The 15938-nt window shown below is 35.6% G+C and overlaps 1 protein-coding gene across 1 annotated transcript; it reads right to left on the bottom strand.

Annotated features, from left to right (window-relative positions):
• Positions 1–700: 700 nt before the first annotated feature.
• LOC111391974 (SUMO-activating enzyme subunit 2-like) lies at positions 701–8591 on the bottom strand. Its single transcript, XM_023017254.1, has 11 exons — positions 8357–8591; positions 8171–8260; positions 5668–5751; positions 5367–5585; positions 4988–5089; positions 4064–4519; positions 3738–3967; positions 3350–3443; positions 3029–3211; positions 2858–2955; positions 701–1302 (listed from the first exon to the last, which is right to left on the bottom strand). Exons 1-11 carry the CDS (start codon positions 8387–8389, stop codon positions 1008–1010), a joined length of 1884 nt encoding a protein of 627 aa, XP_022873022.1. The 5' UTR covers positions 8390–8591; the 3' UTR covers positions 701–1007.
• Between the last annotated feature and the right edge of the window lie 7347 nt (positions 8592–15938).

The raw sequence follows: 15938 nt of genomic DNA on the forward strand, positions 1-15938 counted from the left end.
AATTCTCATCTTTTCAAGCATGACAACATCGCTCTTGCTATTGATAATTTGAGAGAACACAACATCGTTCTTCCCCGAGATCATCACCAACCTCATGAAGAAAGGCGGATCCATTCGAAGGTGAATTCTTTCCAAGCTTTGCTTTCATAATCTTGCGTCCCTCAGCTTAGAGCGAAGTGTATTAATCTAAAAATCCAAACTCGTCTACTTGCAAACTTAGAGCAAAAAATTAGAAGGCAGGAAATGTTCAAACGATCAGAACGCAGTTGGTTTCATCAACTCTAAATTGAGTACAAGTGAAAAAGAAACAGAAATGGACTTTAGGGGGAAATAAGAGGATTCAGACCAAACCACGGAACAGACAGCACGACTTGTTTGGTTAAAAGGCTCTACAGTCGTAAGAAGCATCTTTCTTGAAGGATGCTCAAAATTTGATATGACAGAATATATTACCTCGCCAGTTTTGTTTTATCCGTCGGTGAAACTAGACAAAAACCCAGAAAATTATACGCCAAACAGGATCGAGCTGCCTGAATCTTTTCTCGCCACCGACTTTACTTCAATATTGCAACTGAAAATTCAATTTGTACTGCTTCCGACAGTGAAAAGGGAAGCATAAAATATCAAAGAGCCTGCCAAGTTAACATGGATTCCCCTTGCCTAAGCTAACAACATCGAAATATAGAAAGAACAATAACGATGCAACTGCCAACACAAACCATACTTTTATCCCCAACAGCCAATATTTTTGTACACAAACATGAGAAAATCCTGCTACCAAAAGTTACAATGCTCAGATCCTCACAATCCATTAAAAGTTAGAATAAATTACACCTTAAATAAAAAAAATTTAAGTTATCTAAACAAAAACATGCCTGACGTTTCATTTTTCTTTTAAATACTAGAATCACCTTCCTCGGTTGTGTACAAAGTTAGGGTGAAATATTCTAATGGAATAAAAATTAAGGAAAAACCTAGCTATTGCTCCCTCTTCTTCTTTGCTCATATCAGAATTTATCATCATCAAGCATGACAACATCGTTCTTACTATTGGGTTCTTCTGCTTTTCTTTTATTCTTCCTCTCGCTGGAAACGTCCGATAGCTTTCTTTTCTTCCCGGTTATTGTTGGAATGATACGCAAATCGTCGTCATCTTCAGTCAATAAGGGAACAGCTTCAGATGCACTGGATGTGCTCACTTCATTGTCAACAGCTGTCTTGCCATTCTTTTCTGCTGCAAGAGGAGGTATCCATCCTGAGAGAATCATTCCATCAGGTTCCTTCTCCTCGTCAAACTCCTCCCTGAAAATTTTAATGTTATAATAGAGCTTGAAAAAAAAGAGTACACGTTTATTTTGCGATAAAGTATGAGTTACTTGAACGAGAAAATATTTTCTCTAGGGGGAAAAAAAAGTAGTTCATATAAACGTCTTTGGAAATAAAACGTAAACTTTACTTATTTTTAAGCTTAGTAAAACATGCAACAACTTGAACAGGAAAAGGAGGCCACAGATGAAACACAGATCATGGCAAACAATTTTCAAAGGATATCCAGTACTTGGGACTATTTCACTAAATAAAATAAACAAATAAAGAAATTGAATATGTTAGAAATAAAAGCATTCAAACAGCAGTTATATTGCTATCTCAAATCCAAAATGCGAAACAACGGTGGATTACTTTTATAAGTAGCAATCGTAGTAATTCATGATTATTGGTAGCCATGAAGATTTATGCGGATTTCTACTTATATCTCTGCTTCAGGGCTTTATTTATGGGAACAAATTTGTTAGCTAACTGTATTAATAGTTAAAACAACATCTAAGCTGCCATCAAGGCATGGTAGGATTGCGATGAAATACTCTACTGTTTCACAAAATCATAGTGTTTGATGGATTCAAGAACTTTGTAGCTGGTCAACAACTTTGCAGCTGGTCTGTGGTGTATTCAATACAGGATGGTGGAGCTTCAATACTGGAAAAGTAAGTTTCATAGTCCCACATCTGGGGAGAAGGGAACAAAGTAGCTGATTGGCTTGCAAATAATGGGTAAAAAAAGAAATCCTTCAAGATGATACAAGCTAGGGACTTCAATAGAACATCTAAAGGCTTATTAGACTGGTTAAATGGAGAGTCTCAAATTTTCATTTTTAAATGTAAATTTTAGGTGTACATTTGTAAGATGTTTGTGTGCAATTCCTCGAGGTAAGGTTGTTCGATGTCCCCCTCCATGTAACGATGTTCATTTCAATATACTAGGTAGGGGGAAATGAAAAAACCTCCATTCAACCTTACATGAGTGGCATAAAAACCCCTCGTCTAATTTTGAATGGCCTTTACCCCAAAAAAAAAAAAAAAATACACACACACACACACATTGGTAACTATTTACATAATGACAGGAAGCATCAATTTATTAACATATATGTATATTAACAGGAAACCAACAAAGAACTTGTGATTAATTATTGATAATGATAGAGGGACATAATGTTCACATAAGTGAGAGGTGAAGCTGATGCTGATCTTAAGAGGAAGAACTAGACCGAGTCAGAAACAAGTATTTAAAACTACTGTGTACATGGCAGGAAGAGGGAATTACGTATCCCTCACTTTTCATCTGAGAGCAAATTACCCCAAAAAGAATACCGCAGTCAAATTTTGAAGGAAAAAAGTGTTTTAAACCAAGCTATTGCCTTGTTCATGATGTAAGCCTTCAGAACCTAAAAGCAACTGGTTAACACTCATTTTATCATGTTTGATTATACCCTTGCAGCTCCAGATGTCAAACTATGAATGGACATAATGAAAAAGGCACTATGCAAACAGGAGGAATAGTGGAGTGGCATGACATGAACCTATGCTTGATATTGATGCTGCATTTCAGCTCTTGTTGAAGATCCTCCACCGTGAGAATTGTCCCACCCGTGACCGGAGTAGGAAGCTCAGATAGTACCTAACAGATAATACATGAGCTGAATGACATCTCATCATTGAAAAGAAAAATTATACAACTAAAGACAATCTACCTTTTCAAGGTTTGCTGCATAATTAGCAACCTCATCTTCTTCGAGATCATCACCAACCTCATACAGAAGGGCTGATCCATGCATTATCAAAGGCAAATTCATGCCAAGCTTTGCTTTCACAATCTTGTCAACAACGTCCCTCAGCTTAGAGCGATGTGTATTAATTTCAAGATCCAAAGGTGTCTACTTGCAAATGCATAGCACAAAGGAGGCAAATGTTCAAACAATCAGAATGCAATTGGGTTCTATCAGCACAACATTGAGCACAAGGGAAAAAGGAACAGACACAGATTTATGAGGGAAATGGAGAATTGAGCTAACCTCAGAACAGACATAACACGATTTGTTTGGCTCAAACGGCTCTACTGGCATAATAAGCATCTTTCTTGAAGGGTGCTCAAGACAATAAGTCATCCTGCAGGCACAACCAAAGCTTGTTAACAAGCAGTTACAAATGTGAAATTGCCAAGAAAAAATAAATAAATAAAGCAACTGTTTGCGACTGTGTTACACCATTGTCTAATTTAATGCAGCTTTTTATTCACGCGATATGAAAAAAATCATAACCCCCCCACCCCCCAAAAAAAAAGGCCCAAATAATTATGAACTACTTCAGTTATTATCTATTTGGTCTTGCTGGACTTAAATAAATAAAGATGCGTGACTGAAAAGAATTAGAGTACAAATAGTGACAGATAATAGATCCTACCTATAGTTTTTGATGTCATGTTGCAGCACCTTGATCGCCTCAATCACAATCAAGCCAGCAATTATGGCATTTGTTGTTGCAACAGCATGCACAATATTGCCAGCAATACCTTTAGCCTCAAAAAGGCTATGCAGGGGAATCCCAAACGAAGAAGCTCGGATATTTGCTGCAGCAGTTACAAATTCTACAGCTAACTGATCGTCTTTGTCAAAACTCAAGTTACCAATCTCCTGAGGGGGAGGACGAAGGAAACATTCAATATCAACAAAAATGAAGAACAAGAAGAACACAAGGTCTATCAAAAAATGTAATAACTTGTCTCAAACCTTTTCTCGCTTTGAGAAAAACAACATCAGAGCCTCAAGAAATACTTTAGAATTTTCCTCTAAGGACCATAGATCCTGTGGATTTTTCAAACCAAGAGATGCCATTGCAGACAATGGAGGAGGATCACCATTTGAACTCTTGTCCAGATTTCCATTTTGACTGGCAAGTTCAGAGGAAAATATGTCTTTGACATATATAGGCCTTGGCTTGTTACGATTCCTCCACGTCTCTTCATTTGACAAAGCTAACTCAGTGTTATAGCCAAAAACATGATCATATATTCTGTTTCCATATTCTTCTGAGTTTTCCCCCTTTCGCCGTTCAAAAACGTCTTCTGCTTGTTCTGATGAGCTAGAACCATCTTTTGAATGCACATTCAAATCATTTTCCTGGTTTTTGTCCCCGAATAATTTTGCAAAAAGCAGGTCCTTTGCCCATACAATACAATGAACAAACTGCAACATCAAAATGATATTATAATAGCATCCTAGAAATAGAACCGCAATCTCATAATTGAGAAAGACTTGAAGACAACAGGTCGCTCATTTTCCAACAAATAACTACTGTTCGTTGTTAAGATCAGAACGATACTAATTTCTTAAGTGATTGGAGCAGCAAAACATGTGGTGGTTGAAAATAACCAAATATCTTTAATCATAGGATTTTGGGTTACATAAAAACCACTAAATACCTAAATTTTAAAATTTGGACAACAAAACTAAAAACATGGAGTCAAACAACTTCATAGTTAGACCAAAGAAGATTACTGACCAATGCAAGTTAAGCGTTAAATTTATGTATATCATTGCCAGGGTTCTATAAAATAGAATAGTTCGTGATAGAAGCATATTCCAAACCAAATTACACAAAACAGTTTAACGTACTCAGTAACTAAAGGAAGTAAAATGTTAAGGCGATGTTACCTTTGATGGAGTACTGGTGATGGTACATACAGGGTAAGTTTTTGGAGCAGGTTTAGGCTGGCATTCATAACACTCTGTTCTGCCCTTTACATGTACAGTAACCTGTATCAAGCAAGCGACAAAATTAAAAGGTAAAAATGAACGTGAATGAGCAAACAGAAGTGTCAGTAGACTCATGTAACAACTTTTTGTCAACTAGCTAATGCAAGCAATTAATAATAGTATTATCTCATCCTGAAAACAGTAATATACATTCAACACCAGTGAATAATGACAAATATGGTACATTACTAGCATCCAATAAAATAAAAAGTTAAAACTCCAATTGAATAGGAGTGCTAACTAAATCTTCAAAAGTAATACAAGAAAATACAGTTACCTGTCCTAGAAATCCAGTCGTGCCACTTTCAACCAATGGTACACCAGTTGCCAAGCAAAGGCGGTTCACATGTCGTCTAGCATCTAAATTATCGAGCCCATTTAAAACAACCTTGAATTGCTTAAAAAAATCAACATTGAAATCAGGGTCTTTGACATTGGCATGGTATGGTGTTATGCTGATGTCGGGCCTAAATTTCAATACAGCATGCCGAGCAACCTGGTCGAATATTTAACGAAATTATATTAGGACCTGAAAATCAAGCAACTAGCATGAGAGGGAAGGATGGTTATTTACTTACTTTGGCCTTGGATTGCCCAACATGGGACTGTCTAAACAAGAATTGCCTATTTAGGTTGCTCACTTCGATGGTGTCCATGTCAATCTGCAAGAAGAGGAAAATAATAATAAAAGAACTGAACTGCACCCTTCGATCAGGCAGTAAGCACGTCAAAAAAGAGAGATGCTTAACAGCATACATTTAACGCCAACCTTGCTTCTCAAAGTAAATTTTATCCACAATCAGCATTAACTAAGAGAAAATCATATTGCAATAACAGTTTCAATATATAGGCCGTCGGGGATTTTAAAAAAGCCATGAGAAGGAGTGCGCACTAGAAAAGATTCAAGACAGTGCACTGCAACTTTCATTTCATATAAACTAGCACTTCAAATGCCTAGTATGTTAGAGGTAATTAAGACTGACAAGACATCATAAGAACCAATACAGATATAGTTTACAGCATATGATCTGAAAAAGGTCCCCTATGCCATTCTCTAGGTATGAAGAAAATAGCAAATTAATAGAAAATAAAGATAAATAACATTATATGACAACTTCAGACAAGGTCATTACTTCTGAACAACAATAGTCTTCCGTAAAAAGTTTCTAATATATCCAAACAAACCAGACAATGAAATATTAATATTGCACGAGGTGGTGAACTAAGCAAAAGTTAACCGTGCAGGAAGATGATTCCACCATGAGCGGCAAAAGAAGACGACAAATGAACCTCTTGGGAGACCCAAAATTTAATGGTATAACCTACGTGTGGCACTTTGGGTAAAAAACTTCAAACAAAAACAGGGGAGGGAGAGGGAGTGAGCTACACAGAAAAGCGTGAGTAGATTTTGCTGGGGCCTGAGCAGAGAAAGCATCTGAATGGAATAGGAAAAAAAGAAAAGAAAAGAAAAGAAGTTTGTTACGTCTAGGAGGAGATCTTAAGTAACAAACACAAGGTGGATGTTTAAAATTCCCGATGGCCCCATGAATCAAATTCTGCACAATCAGCTATTGCCATGTCACTTGGGAGATAATTTCATTGTCCATAACAGTATAGTAGACCATAAATTATTTAGCTCCATCAATTTCAAGATAGAGAAAAGTAGCAGCTGACTAAAGCAAAAGTTTCCAATAATAAAAATGTTAAATAATTCTCCCTCGTAAGTGGCAGAGCAAGGATTTTTATGTGGACAGGGAGTGTGTTTGTTGGGGGGGGGGGGGGGGTTTCAAAAATTATATATATATTTTTTTCAATGTTTAAAAATGCGCAATCAGATACAGAGGCATTTTTCCTTCAGAGGCGAGGCATAAGCGAAAAATGTCAAAAAATCAATAAAATGAGAAACAAACTCATAATAAATCATAAAAATTCATAATAAAACATGTGTGCAAACAAACAAAACAAAAATGTATAAAGTAACACGATTATTTTAGTTGGTGGGGCTGTAGCTTATTCCTAAAGTGAGCCTACAGGAAACACAATATTTTAATGTTACCCCCAAGATGGATCAATCACAAGCTTTTATGTTTAGTGACTACCCACTCAAAACCAAGTAAACAAGTTTAGAGAAGTAACGACCGCACCCCTCACAAGCCTTGACGTGATGCTGTGAGACATATGCCTTGTACAACTAAGGTGAATGCCTCATAAAACTGCCTCACTATCAAAGCCTCAACTGAATTTTTTTAAACAACGGTATTGTTTATATAAACGAAATTCAAATTTTCTAAGATTCAATACACACACACACACACACACACACACACGGGGCTTTCGCTCCACCTCTGCCCGTTCTACTTAGTGCTTGTTTGGTGCAAATTTTAAGTCAATTAAAATCAATTTTTTTACATAAATTCACTATTTCAATCGTCATTTTTGAATTCCTCTCACGGATAGGACCCACTTTATCTCTAACAGTAAAAAAATCAATTATCAAAATCCCTTCTAAACAGGCACTTAAATAAACACAATAAATTTTTTGTAATTCCCTGGAAGCCCTATGGAGATTTTCTAGGTGGCAGGCCCTATGCAACAAACTGAGCTTAAAAGTCTCTGTGTCTGCTAAATCATTTCAAATTGTCTACTTGATTTCATTAAAATCAAGTTTTTAGAAACAATTTGGAGCATCAGAAATGTTACATAAAATTTCAAAAAAAAAAAAAAAAGGAATTTTCAACCTAGCATAAAACCAATTCTTCATGCCCTAATTCTGTAACGAATCTTCTGGAATTTTCAACCAAGCATAAAACCAATTCTTCATGCCCTAATTCTGTAACGAATCTTCTCTTGTTAAATGATGCTTAAAAAGAAATTGTACTTTAAGCTTAGCTGCTAAACATTCTTTGCCACGACCAGTAATTCCTGGTGTACAACTAATATTGAAAAGTAGAAAAAACTGGCCAACCCCAAGTATCCTAAAATCCTAGTAAAGAAATCTTAGATATCCACATGCATTCAACATGTCAAATTTGTGGGAAAAAAAAAATACTAAATAGTGAAGAAGAAATAAATTATATTAACAATATGAATATCTTGGAAGCCAGAGAGAGCGAGGGTTTTGAGAAGCTCGCAGCCTATGCCACCAGCGCCTACCATCAGCACTTTCGAGCCCTAAAACAGCAAAAAACCCGTTAATTGCCCTCAATTACTACTTCAATCGAGTAAACAAAAGTATAAACCAATCACAATTAAGGCAAAACGCAAAACCTTAATTACAGATAACTGCTGTTCCGAAGCCATTAGAGAAAATGAAAAACTGCAAGTCAAAGGGCGAATAATATAGCTCTAAGTATATGTATATATTGCATATAAACAGAAGAGGAATTTTTGGCGGTGAAAATGGGGGAATCTTGGAAGAAATTTGGGGGCTGGGTTCGACGAAAAGGCGCCAGCAGAATCTCTTCTTTCTTTTTCTTTTCCTTTTTTCTTTTTTTTTTTCCCCCTCTACACAGGTGTATAAGTGGTTGTGTTGGGGCTGCGGCGGAGGTGAAGAAATTATCTGTTTAGTAATGATTTTGAGAATTGATTTTTTGATCGTTAAAATATAAGTGGGGGATTACACGTGAGAGAATAAGACAAAATTTACTGTTGAAATAGTGTGGGACCTAGGAGTGGAGGAGTCGATAAAAGTAAATTGTAGTTTTGGGAAGACAAACAAATTTAAAAGCATATTCGAATGATTAATAGACAAAAATAAATAATGAAAGAATTGACACTATTTGTGTCGGATAATCGATGCAATAATAAAAAATTCATTTCATCATTCACCTATCCGTCTTCGACATTTTCATAAAATTAAAGATTAAATACGAAAAAGGTAGAAAAATCGATAACCTGACAATAAATTTTAAGTTGAAATCTGCGGCTTCGAACAAATAATCAAATAAATGGCTTTAATGAAATATAAAATTCATAAGTGTGAATTAATGTGTAATTAAAATTCACAATTCAAGAGTTTTAACCCTTTTTCCTATTTTTTAACTCTAATTACACCGATGGTTAGGTGGTCAAACAATAATAAAAATTCATCATAATTTCGTTTCTCCTAATGACCTCGTGGTCGACCTTTTAATAAAAATAAAGGATGAACAAAAGAAAAAAATAAATTAGATAAATTGTTTTATTTAGCCCATGTTTGATTCCCATTACCTGAAAATGAGAATTAGGGAAATAGTATTTTTTAGAAAAATGAGTGGTTGAAAAAGAATGAAAAGTTTTCGATTTACGTGTAATATTATTTTATGAAAAATTGTGTGGTTGAAAATAGGAGAGAGAGAAATAAAATGTAATGTAATTTAATTTAATGGGGATTAAACAGGGGCTTAAACATAAAATCCATAATTTTCGATTGAACATGTAATTCAAGACTAGTTTCTATATTTTTCCTATTTTTAAACTCTAACTACATTGATAGTTAGGTGTTGAATAGTTGTTAAATAATAATAAAAAAATCATAATTTTGTTCTCCTTGTACACTTTATCCTCCATGATAAAAGTAGAGACGGGTCAAAATAAAAGAGTAAAAATGAACACAAATGATTAATTATAAAATAGAAAAGAAACAAAGTAGCAACAAGTTCTACGCCCAAGTCTGCAGTTCCGTACAAATAAATATAAAGACTAGTTTTGATTTTTTTTTTTTTTCTATTTTCGAACTCTCATTAAATTTATGGTTTGATGTTGAATAGTTGGAGAAATAGATTGAAAAAGGATCTTAATTCCGTCTAATTCATAAGAACATTTTTAAAAGGCTTTTAAATGTAAGATGCTTTTAATTTTATTAAGTCAACAATGAAAATTAAGGAAAATTTCATATATAAAAGATTAAGTATAGGGGATTTCAAAAATAAGAAAACAAGTATCATATTTCACCAATCAGATATTAGCCTAAAAATAATACAAATATTAGTTTAATTTAAAATGGAAAACAATCTCGAAGAATTAGCTTGATATATCGTACCAGCAGGATTCTCCATAAAAAGAAGAAATCATCTCTCAAGCTGATTCCAATAGCCAGAAGATCTGAAAATAAATCGAAATTACCGTCGGCTCTCACAGTAGTGACGGTAAAATCGAATTCTAGTCACAAATTGCAGTCCTTGGGTCGTATTACGTCGGATTAAAACACGATCCCTCGAACAGTCACTGATTACATTCATCAGGTATGTAATTACATTCATAAGGTATGTAATTACGATTTACTCATTATAATTTGTCGTTTATTCGTACTAGACAAGTTTCGATTGATGGAAAATGTGATTTTTGACGGAACTGTGATCATGATATCGTACATTGTTATTCGAAACTGTTGTGACCGTTATGGAAAACATGTGACCGGCTATTCGTAAGATGTGACCTCATGAAGTCAGTACGCATGGGTGTTTGTGTCCCGAAATGTGTGATGTGTGACATACTGCATATGTGTCATATGATATTAATGCTCTTGTTTGAATCTAATCATATGCAACAGATCTACACTTAGTTACCGTGACTTATTATTGCATGTAATTGTGATTTAGTACGCACATGTGACCTGAATGTAGTCAATATGTAACCATGACATTCAAGATACGACATGCGTTTGCTGTGACCTGTGATCATTTAGCAGAATTGTGACTGACATGCAATTAACAGTGACCAATATACAAAGACTTGTGGCCATGCAATGACTTGTGACCTCTCGTAAAAAAAATCTGTGAAATAAAAATATGTGACCTGCATGTATTCAATACGTGGCAATGATACTTGAGATTCGAGATATGTTTGTTGTGACATTTGACCATTAATATAATTTTGACCCATATGCAATTAGATGTAACAATAATTAGATGTTTGACTGATCATGTTTTTTGCTTATTTTGCAAAAATGGGGTTAATTCACGTATGTCTGTTAAATGGATCACAAATGTCACTGGTGTTAATTGATCGTAGTTGCGGGTATTTGAGGTTTGTCAACACGGTTATGAAAGAGTTTAGCTTTGACCCTGCAAAAGTTGTAGTGACAATGAAGTATGTCTTGAATATAGATCCGCCTCCAATAACAATCAAAAGTGACGAGAATCTCTTGTCTTACATGGTTTTGAAGGATATGAGTCGTGACCCTGCCAAATATCCAATTCAAATCGAGGTCACAACTGTAGATATCGAAAAATAGCCTATTGCGCTATCAGTTGATGTTCAATCGAACGAACATGGGTTTTCATTAACAGATATGTCAACAGATATATGTGAAGTAATAATGGATTCATCTAGTGACAAGCTTGAGCATGAGGTCACAATTGTGGTGGTGGCAGATGCTAGTGAGGTAGTGGAAGGAAGAGTTTTCCGTAACAAAAAGATAATGAAATTGAGCTTGTCGTTTTATGCAATCCAAAACATGTTTGAGTATGTGGTTGTTCGGTCCGATAAGAAAGACTATCTCGTAAAATGTTCACGTGATGAGTGTAATTGGACATGTAGAGCATCGAAGTTAGCCAGAATAGATATGTTTAAAATCAGACACATTGCAGAAGGTCACATATGCGCTTCAAATATCGTACTCAGTACTCATAGGCAAGTAACAAAGACAGTTGTGTCAACCTGCATTAAGTACAAGCACACATCATCGCGCACTATATACACACCGAATGATATACGCAACGACATGCTGCATACATATGGAGTGTCTTTGAATTATGTCAAAGCTTGGCGATCTTGAGATGAAACTCTGAAACTACTAAGGGGTGATCCAACTGATTCATTCAATAAGATACCAGCCTTTTTTCTGTGCTACAACAAACAAATCCTGAATCAATCACAAGTTTAGAAATTGATGGTCACAATAGGTTTAAATATTGCTTCATAGCACTAGGTGCATCTATACGGGGATGGAAACATTGTAGGCCAGTTGTTATGATTGATGGCACATATCTAAATGGACACTATGGTGGCACCTTATTTACGACATGTACACAAGATGCAAATAATAGCATTTATGTACTTGTTTTCGGGATTGGGGATAACGAGAATGACAGCTCCTGGACATGGTTTTTTAGACAGTTGAGAAAAGCATATGGGGATAGAGACAGTTTGTGCTTTGTGTTGGATCGTCACAACAACATCAAAAAGGCGATTGAAAACGTGTATCCGGGAACATGTCACGGGATATGTTCGTACCATCTACAACAAAATCTACCTAATATGAATATTACATGTAACAACTCGGCTCGATTAATGAGAAGATAAGGGGTTATCTAGTACTGTACTATACGTTGTCCTATGATGATATTCACATAAATACATTTAACATGATACTATATACTATATGATACACATTTCCATGGTTTTGTTTATAGGACGAAGTTGGATCTGAGAGATGGTCACGTTTTCACATGCCTTCAAACCGGTATTCGACAATGACATCAAATATTGTGGAGTCAGTTAATGCGGTCACAAAATCTACCAAGAACTACCCTATTATAGCTTTGTTGGATTCATTGAAACAAATTTTACAATCTTGGTTCTGCAGACACAAGGAGGATGCCCAAGGCACTTTTACAATCTTGTCAAGCAAGTATGAGAAGAAGATGAAGAAAATGAGCACAAATATGAGAAACTTGAGGGTAAAGTTAAATACTGTGACCTAATCTATAATCTGTGACTTACCTAAACTGATGTGTAACATGTGCTGTGATCTATACCGTTGTGTTTCAGTAATATTTGTGCAATATTATATTTAACTACGTGACATGCAATTTTATTCGTGTCTTACTTTTTCACTATGTGACTTATTATGTCTATAACTTGAATCTATATATGTAGGTTTCCCCTATTAATCAGGCAATGTTCTTAGTTAGCGGTGAAAGTTCCTCGTTCGTTGTTGATATAGAAAATCGGACATGCACATGTAGGATGCTTCAAGTTGGTCAACTACATTGTCCACGTGCTTTGGCTGTGTTTGCGAGTATGAAGATGGCTCCATATGAATACTATTCCTACTACTACACAAGTGAAGGATTCAGAAATACATACCAAGAAACCATTTTTCCCGTAGGAAATCCAGCTGAATAGATAGTGCCAAATGATGTCCATGACATAGTTGTAATTGCACCTAATCAAAAGCGAAGTTGTGGAAGGCCTAGTGAGAAGAGATTCAGACCAGCGTATGAGGAAAACATAATCGTCAAATGCGATCGGTGTGGTGAAAGTGGTCACAATCATAGAACATGCAGCAGCTTAGTTCCATTAAGTCAAAGCAACAAGAATAAAGAGAGGAAGAGGACGAAGATTGGAAATACACATTGATATATTTTTTATAATTCCCTCGTTTTTTTCATTCATTGATTTTTTTGTAAATGTAGGATGCATAACATTGGATGACACATATTGACCATATCATAACCAATACAATGCTAAGATTTTTTGCAATGCAATTTGGATGTTCAACGTATGAGAAACTCAACGAATGTGTCACACATGAAGATCTGTACGTAAAATTCTTATACAATCGTCATGCAGTGAACTGTGATCACTATGGAATTAGCTATGATCAATATGAAATGATCTGTGATCATTCTTCAATAACCTGTGACTAGTATGCAGTAACTGTGATCATTAGTAATGATATGTAACCAGAATGCAGTGACTTGTGACCAATGTATAATGATCTGAGACCAGAATGCAGTGACCTGTGACCCCTTTGCAATCAACTGTGAATATATGCCATGATCTGTGATTAGACGTCAATGAAATGTGACCAATATGCAGTGACGTGACCATTTATCAAGACATGTGACCAGGATGAAGTGACATATGATCAAAATATCCAATAACATGTGACAAATATGCGCTAAACTGTGACCAACAAAAGAGGAGTAGTAACCAACTGCAAAGACTCGGGAAAATGGGAATGGTTCGGTTGTAATCAGTTGTGACAAAAGCATGAAATGATCTGTGACCAGTTTAGATTGAGTTGTGATAATTCTTCATGACCTATGAACACAATACAGATACCTATGACCAATATACATTAACATGTGACCAGGATGCAGTGACTTGTGACAATGAGAATTGACCTGTGACCAATTTCCAATAACTAATGACCTGTGAACTGCAGATAATCTGTTACCAATCTTCAATGACCTGTGACTAGATTAGATTGACTTGTGATAATTCTTCATGACCTGTGAACACAACACAGTTTCCTGTGACCAATTTACAATAACCAGTGACCTATGAACTGTAGATAATCCTAAAAACAAGAGTGGGTCAATTCCAGTGTCGGTCAAATCGATAAACATGTCTACCACCTGTGCTAATAACATGACACAATGGCAAAAATTTGTGCATTAAATTTTGAGACTTTGTCCTCGATACATCGTCAATCTTGCAAAATATGATATATAGTGAAACTTTCGAAAAACAATGTAATAAAGTCCCCAAACACTAATGAACTTTTTGATATAAACAGACAAAAGTAAGAATTGCGTTGTCATTACAAACGAATTTCCAAATGCGAGACAATGTTTCTATCTATTGTAACTAGTGACTACTAATTTCACTATCATTTTAAAACAATGCTTTCCCCACTAGTTGGCTGCACCGTCTTTCTAGCCTTCCCGATTTCGCGATATTTGAACAACAATGAAGCTACATACAATCGAGCTCTTCCCGCATCGAACTTCATGGGCATGGATCCTATATCGTCATGCAGCATGTACTCCGCATACTTGACCACGTATATGCCACAATCATGTCTAGGAACGCAAATGTTAGACTGTTAGCTATGAAATCCAGCATGTTCTAACATGTTTAACTGTAAATGGAGGTAAAAAAAACTTACACATTTTTCTATTGGGGAAGAGAGAAATCAAGATCCACATTCAACTCCATAAAATCTTTTTTCCATATTCTAACACATTTCATGAGATGCGGAAACATGCTGACAAAAGGTTCAATTCCAATACGAACTTTGATATCATTGTATGTCTTCCTGGATGAATTCAATAAACACAACGTATGTGCCAAGGAATTTGTCAAAATCGCTCAAAGTTATCTAAACTTTGATTTGAAGAAGAAGTTCCAAGACAAGAAATTTCCTGATCTTTTCCAATTGAGCGCGAACGTGATTAGGTATGAACGATTAATAAGAGAAGAAGAACAAATGAAAAATTCTAGCAAGGGGACTTATTATAGAGACCTAAATTTTGATATTCATATCATTAATGATAAGTATTACGATCAAATCGAAATGTGTTTGGCCGAATTAGTTAAAGGAGACACATATACTTGTCCTATAATGGTTAAGCCTAGACCGTTGAGCAAGGATGAGCCTATAAAAGATGAAAACATAAAGGCTAGAACGTTCTCATTCGATGTAACCAAAGCTGATCTTATATTTGATAAATTATATAAGGTTAAGCAGATAAAGATGAGCGATAAGCATAAATTGCCAAGCCCTGAACAAGTTAAGGGTAAAAAATATTGTAAGTGGCATAATGCATGGTCACATTTGACTAACAACTGTTTGATTTTTCGCCATGTGTTACAGGATGCCATTGAATCAGGACGAATTACGTTCGAGGATAAGAGGAAGATGGCAGTGCATGAAAATCCTTTTCCACAGCCACTTGAAGTGAACATGGTGACGTCTGGTTTCAAAAACAAGTTGTCAAACTTCAAGTTGATTATAGATGATGGAGAAGAAGACCCTGGACCACATCCCAGTGTCTTTGAACGTATCAAAGGGAAGGAGCCCAAAAAGGACGAAGACGTCCTATGTGCAAGATGCAAAAAAGAAGTAAGTGCAAAT

The sequence above is a fragment of the Olea europaea genome, unplaced genomic scaffold, assembly GCF_002742605.1.
Source record: "Olea europaea var. sylvestris unplaced genomic scaffold, O_europaea_v1 scaffold864, whole genome shotgun sequence".
NCBI lineage: Eukaryota > Viridiplantae > Streptophyta > Magnoliopsida > Lamiales > Oleaceae > Olea > Olea europaea.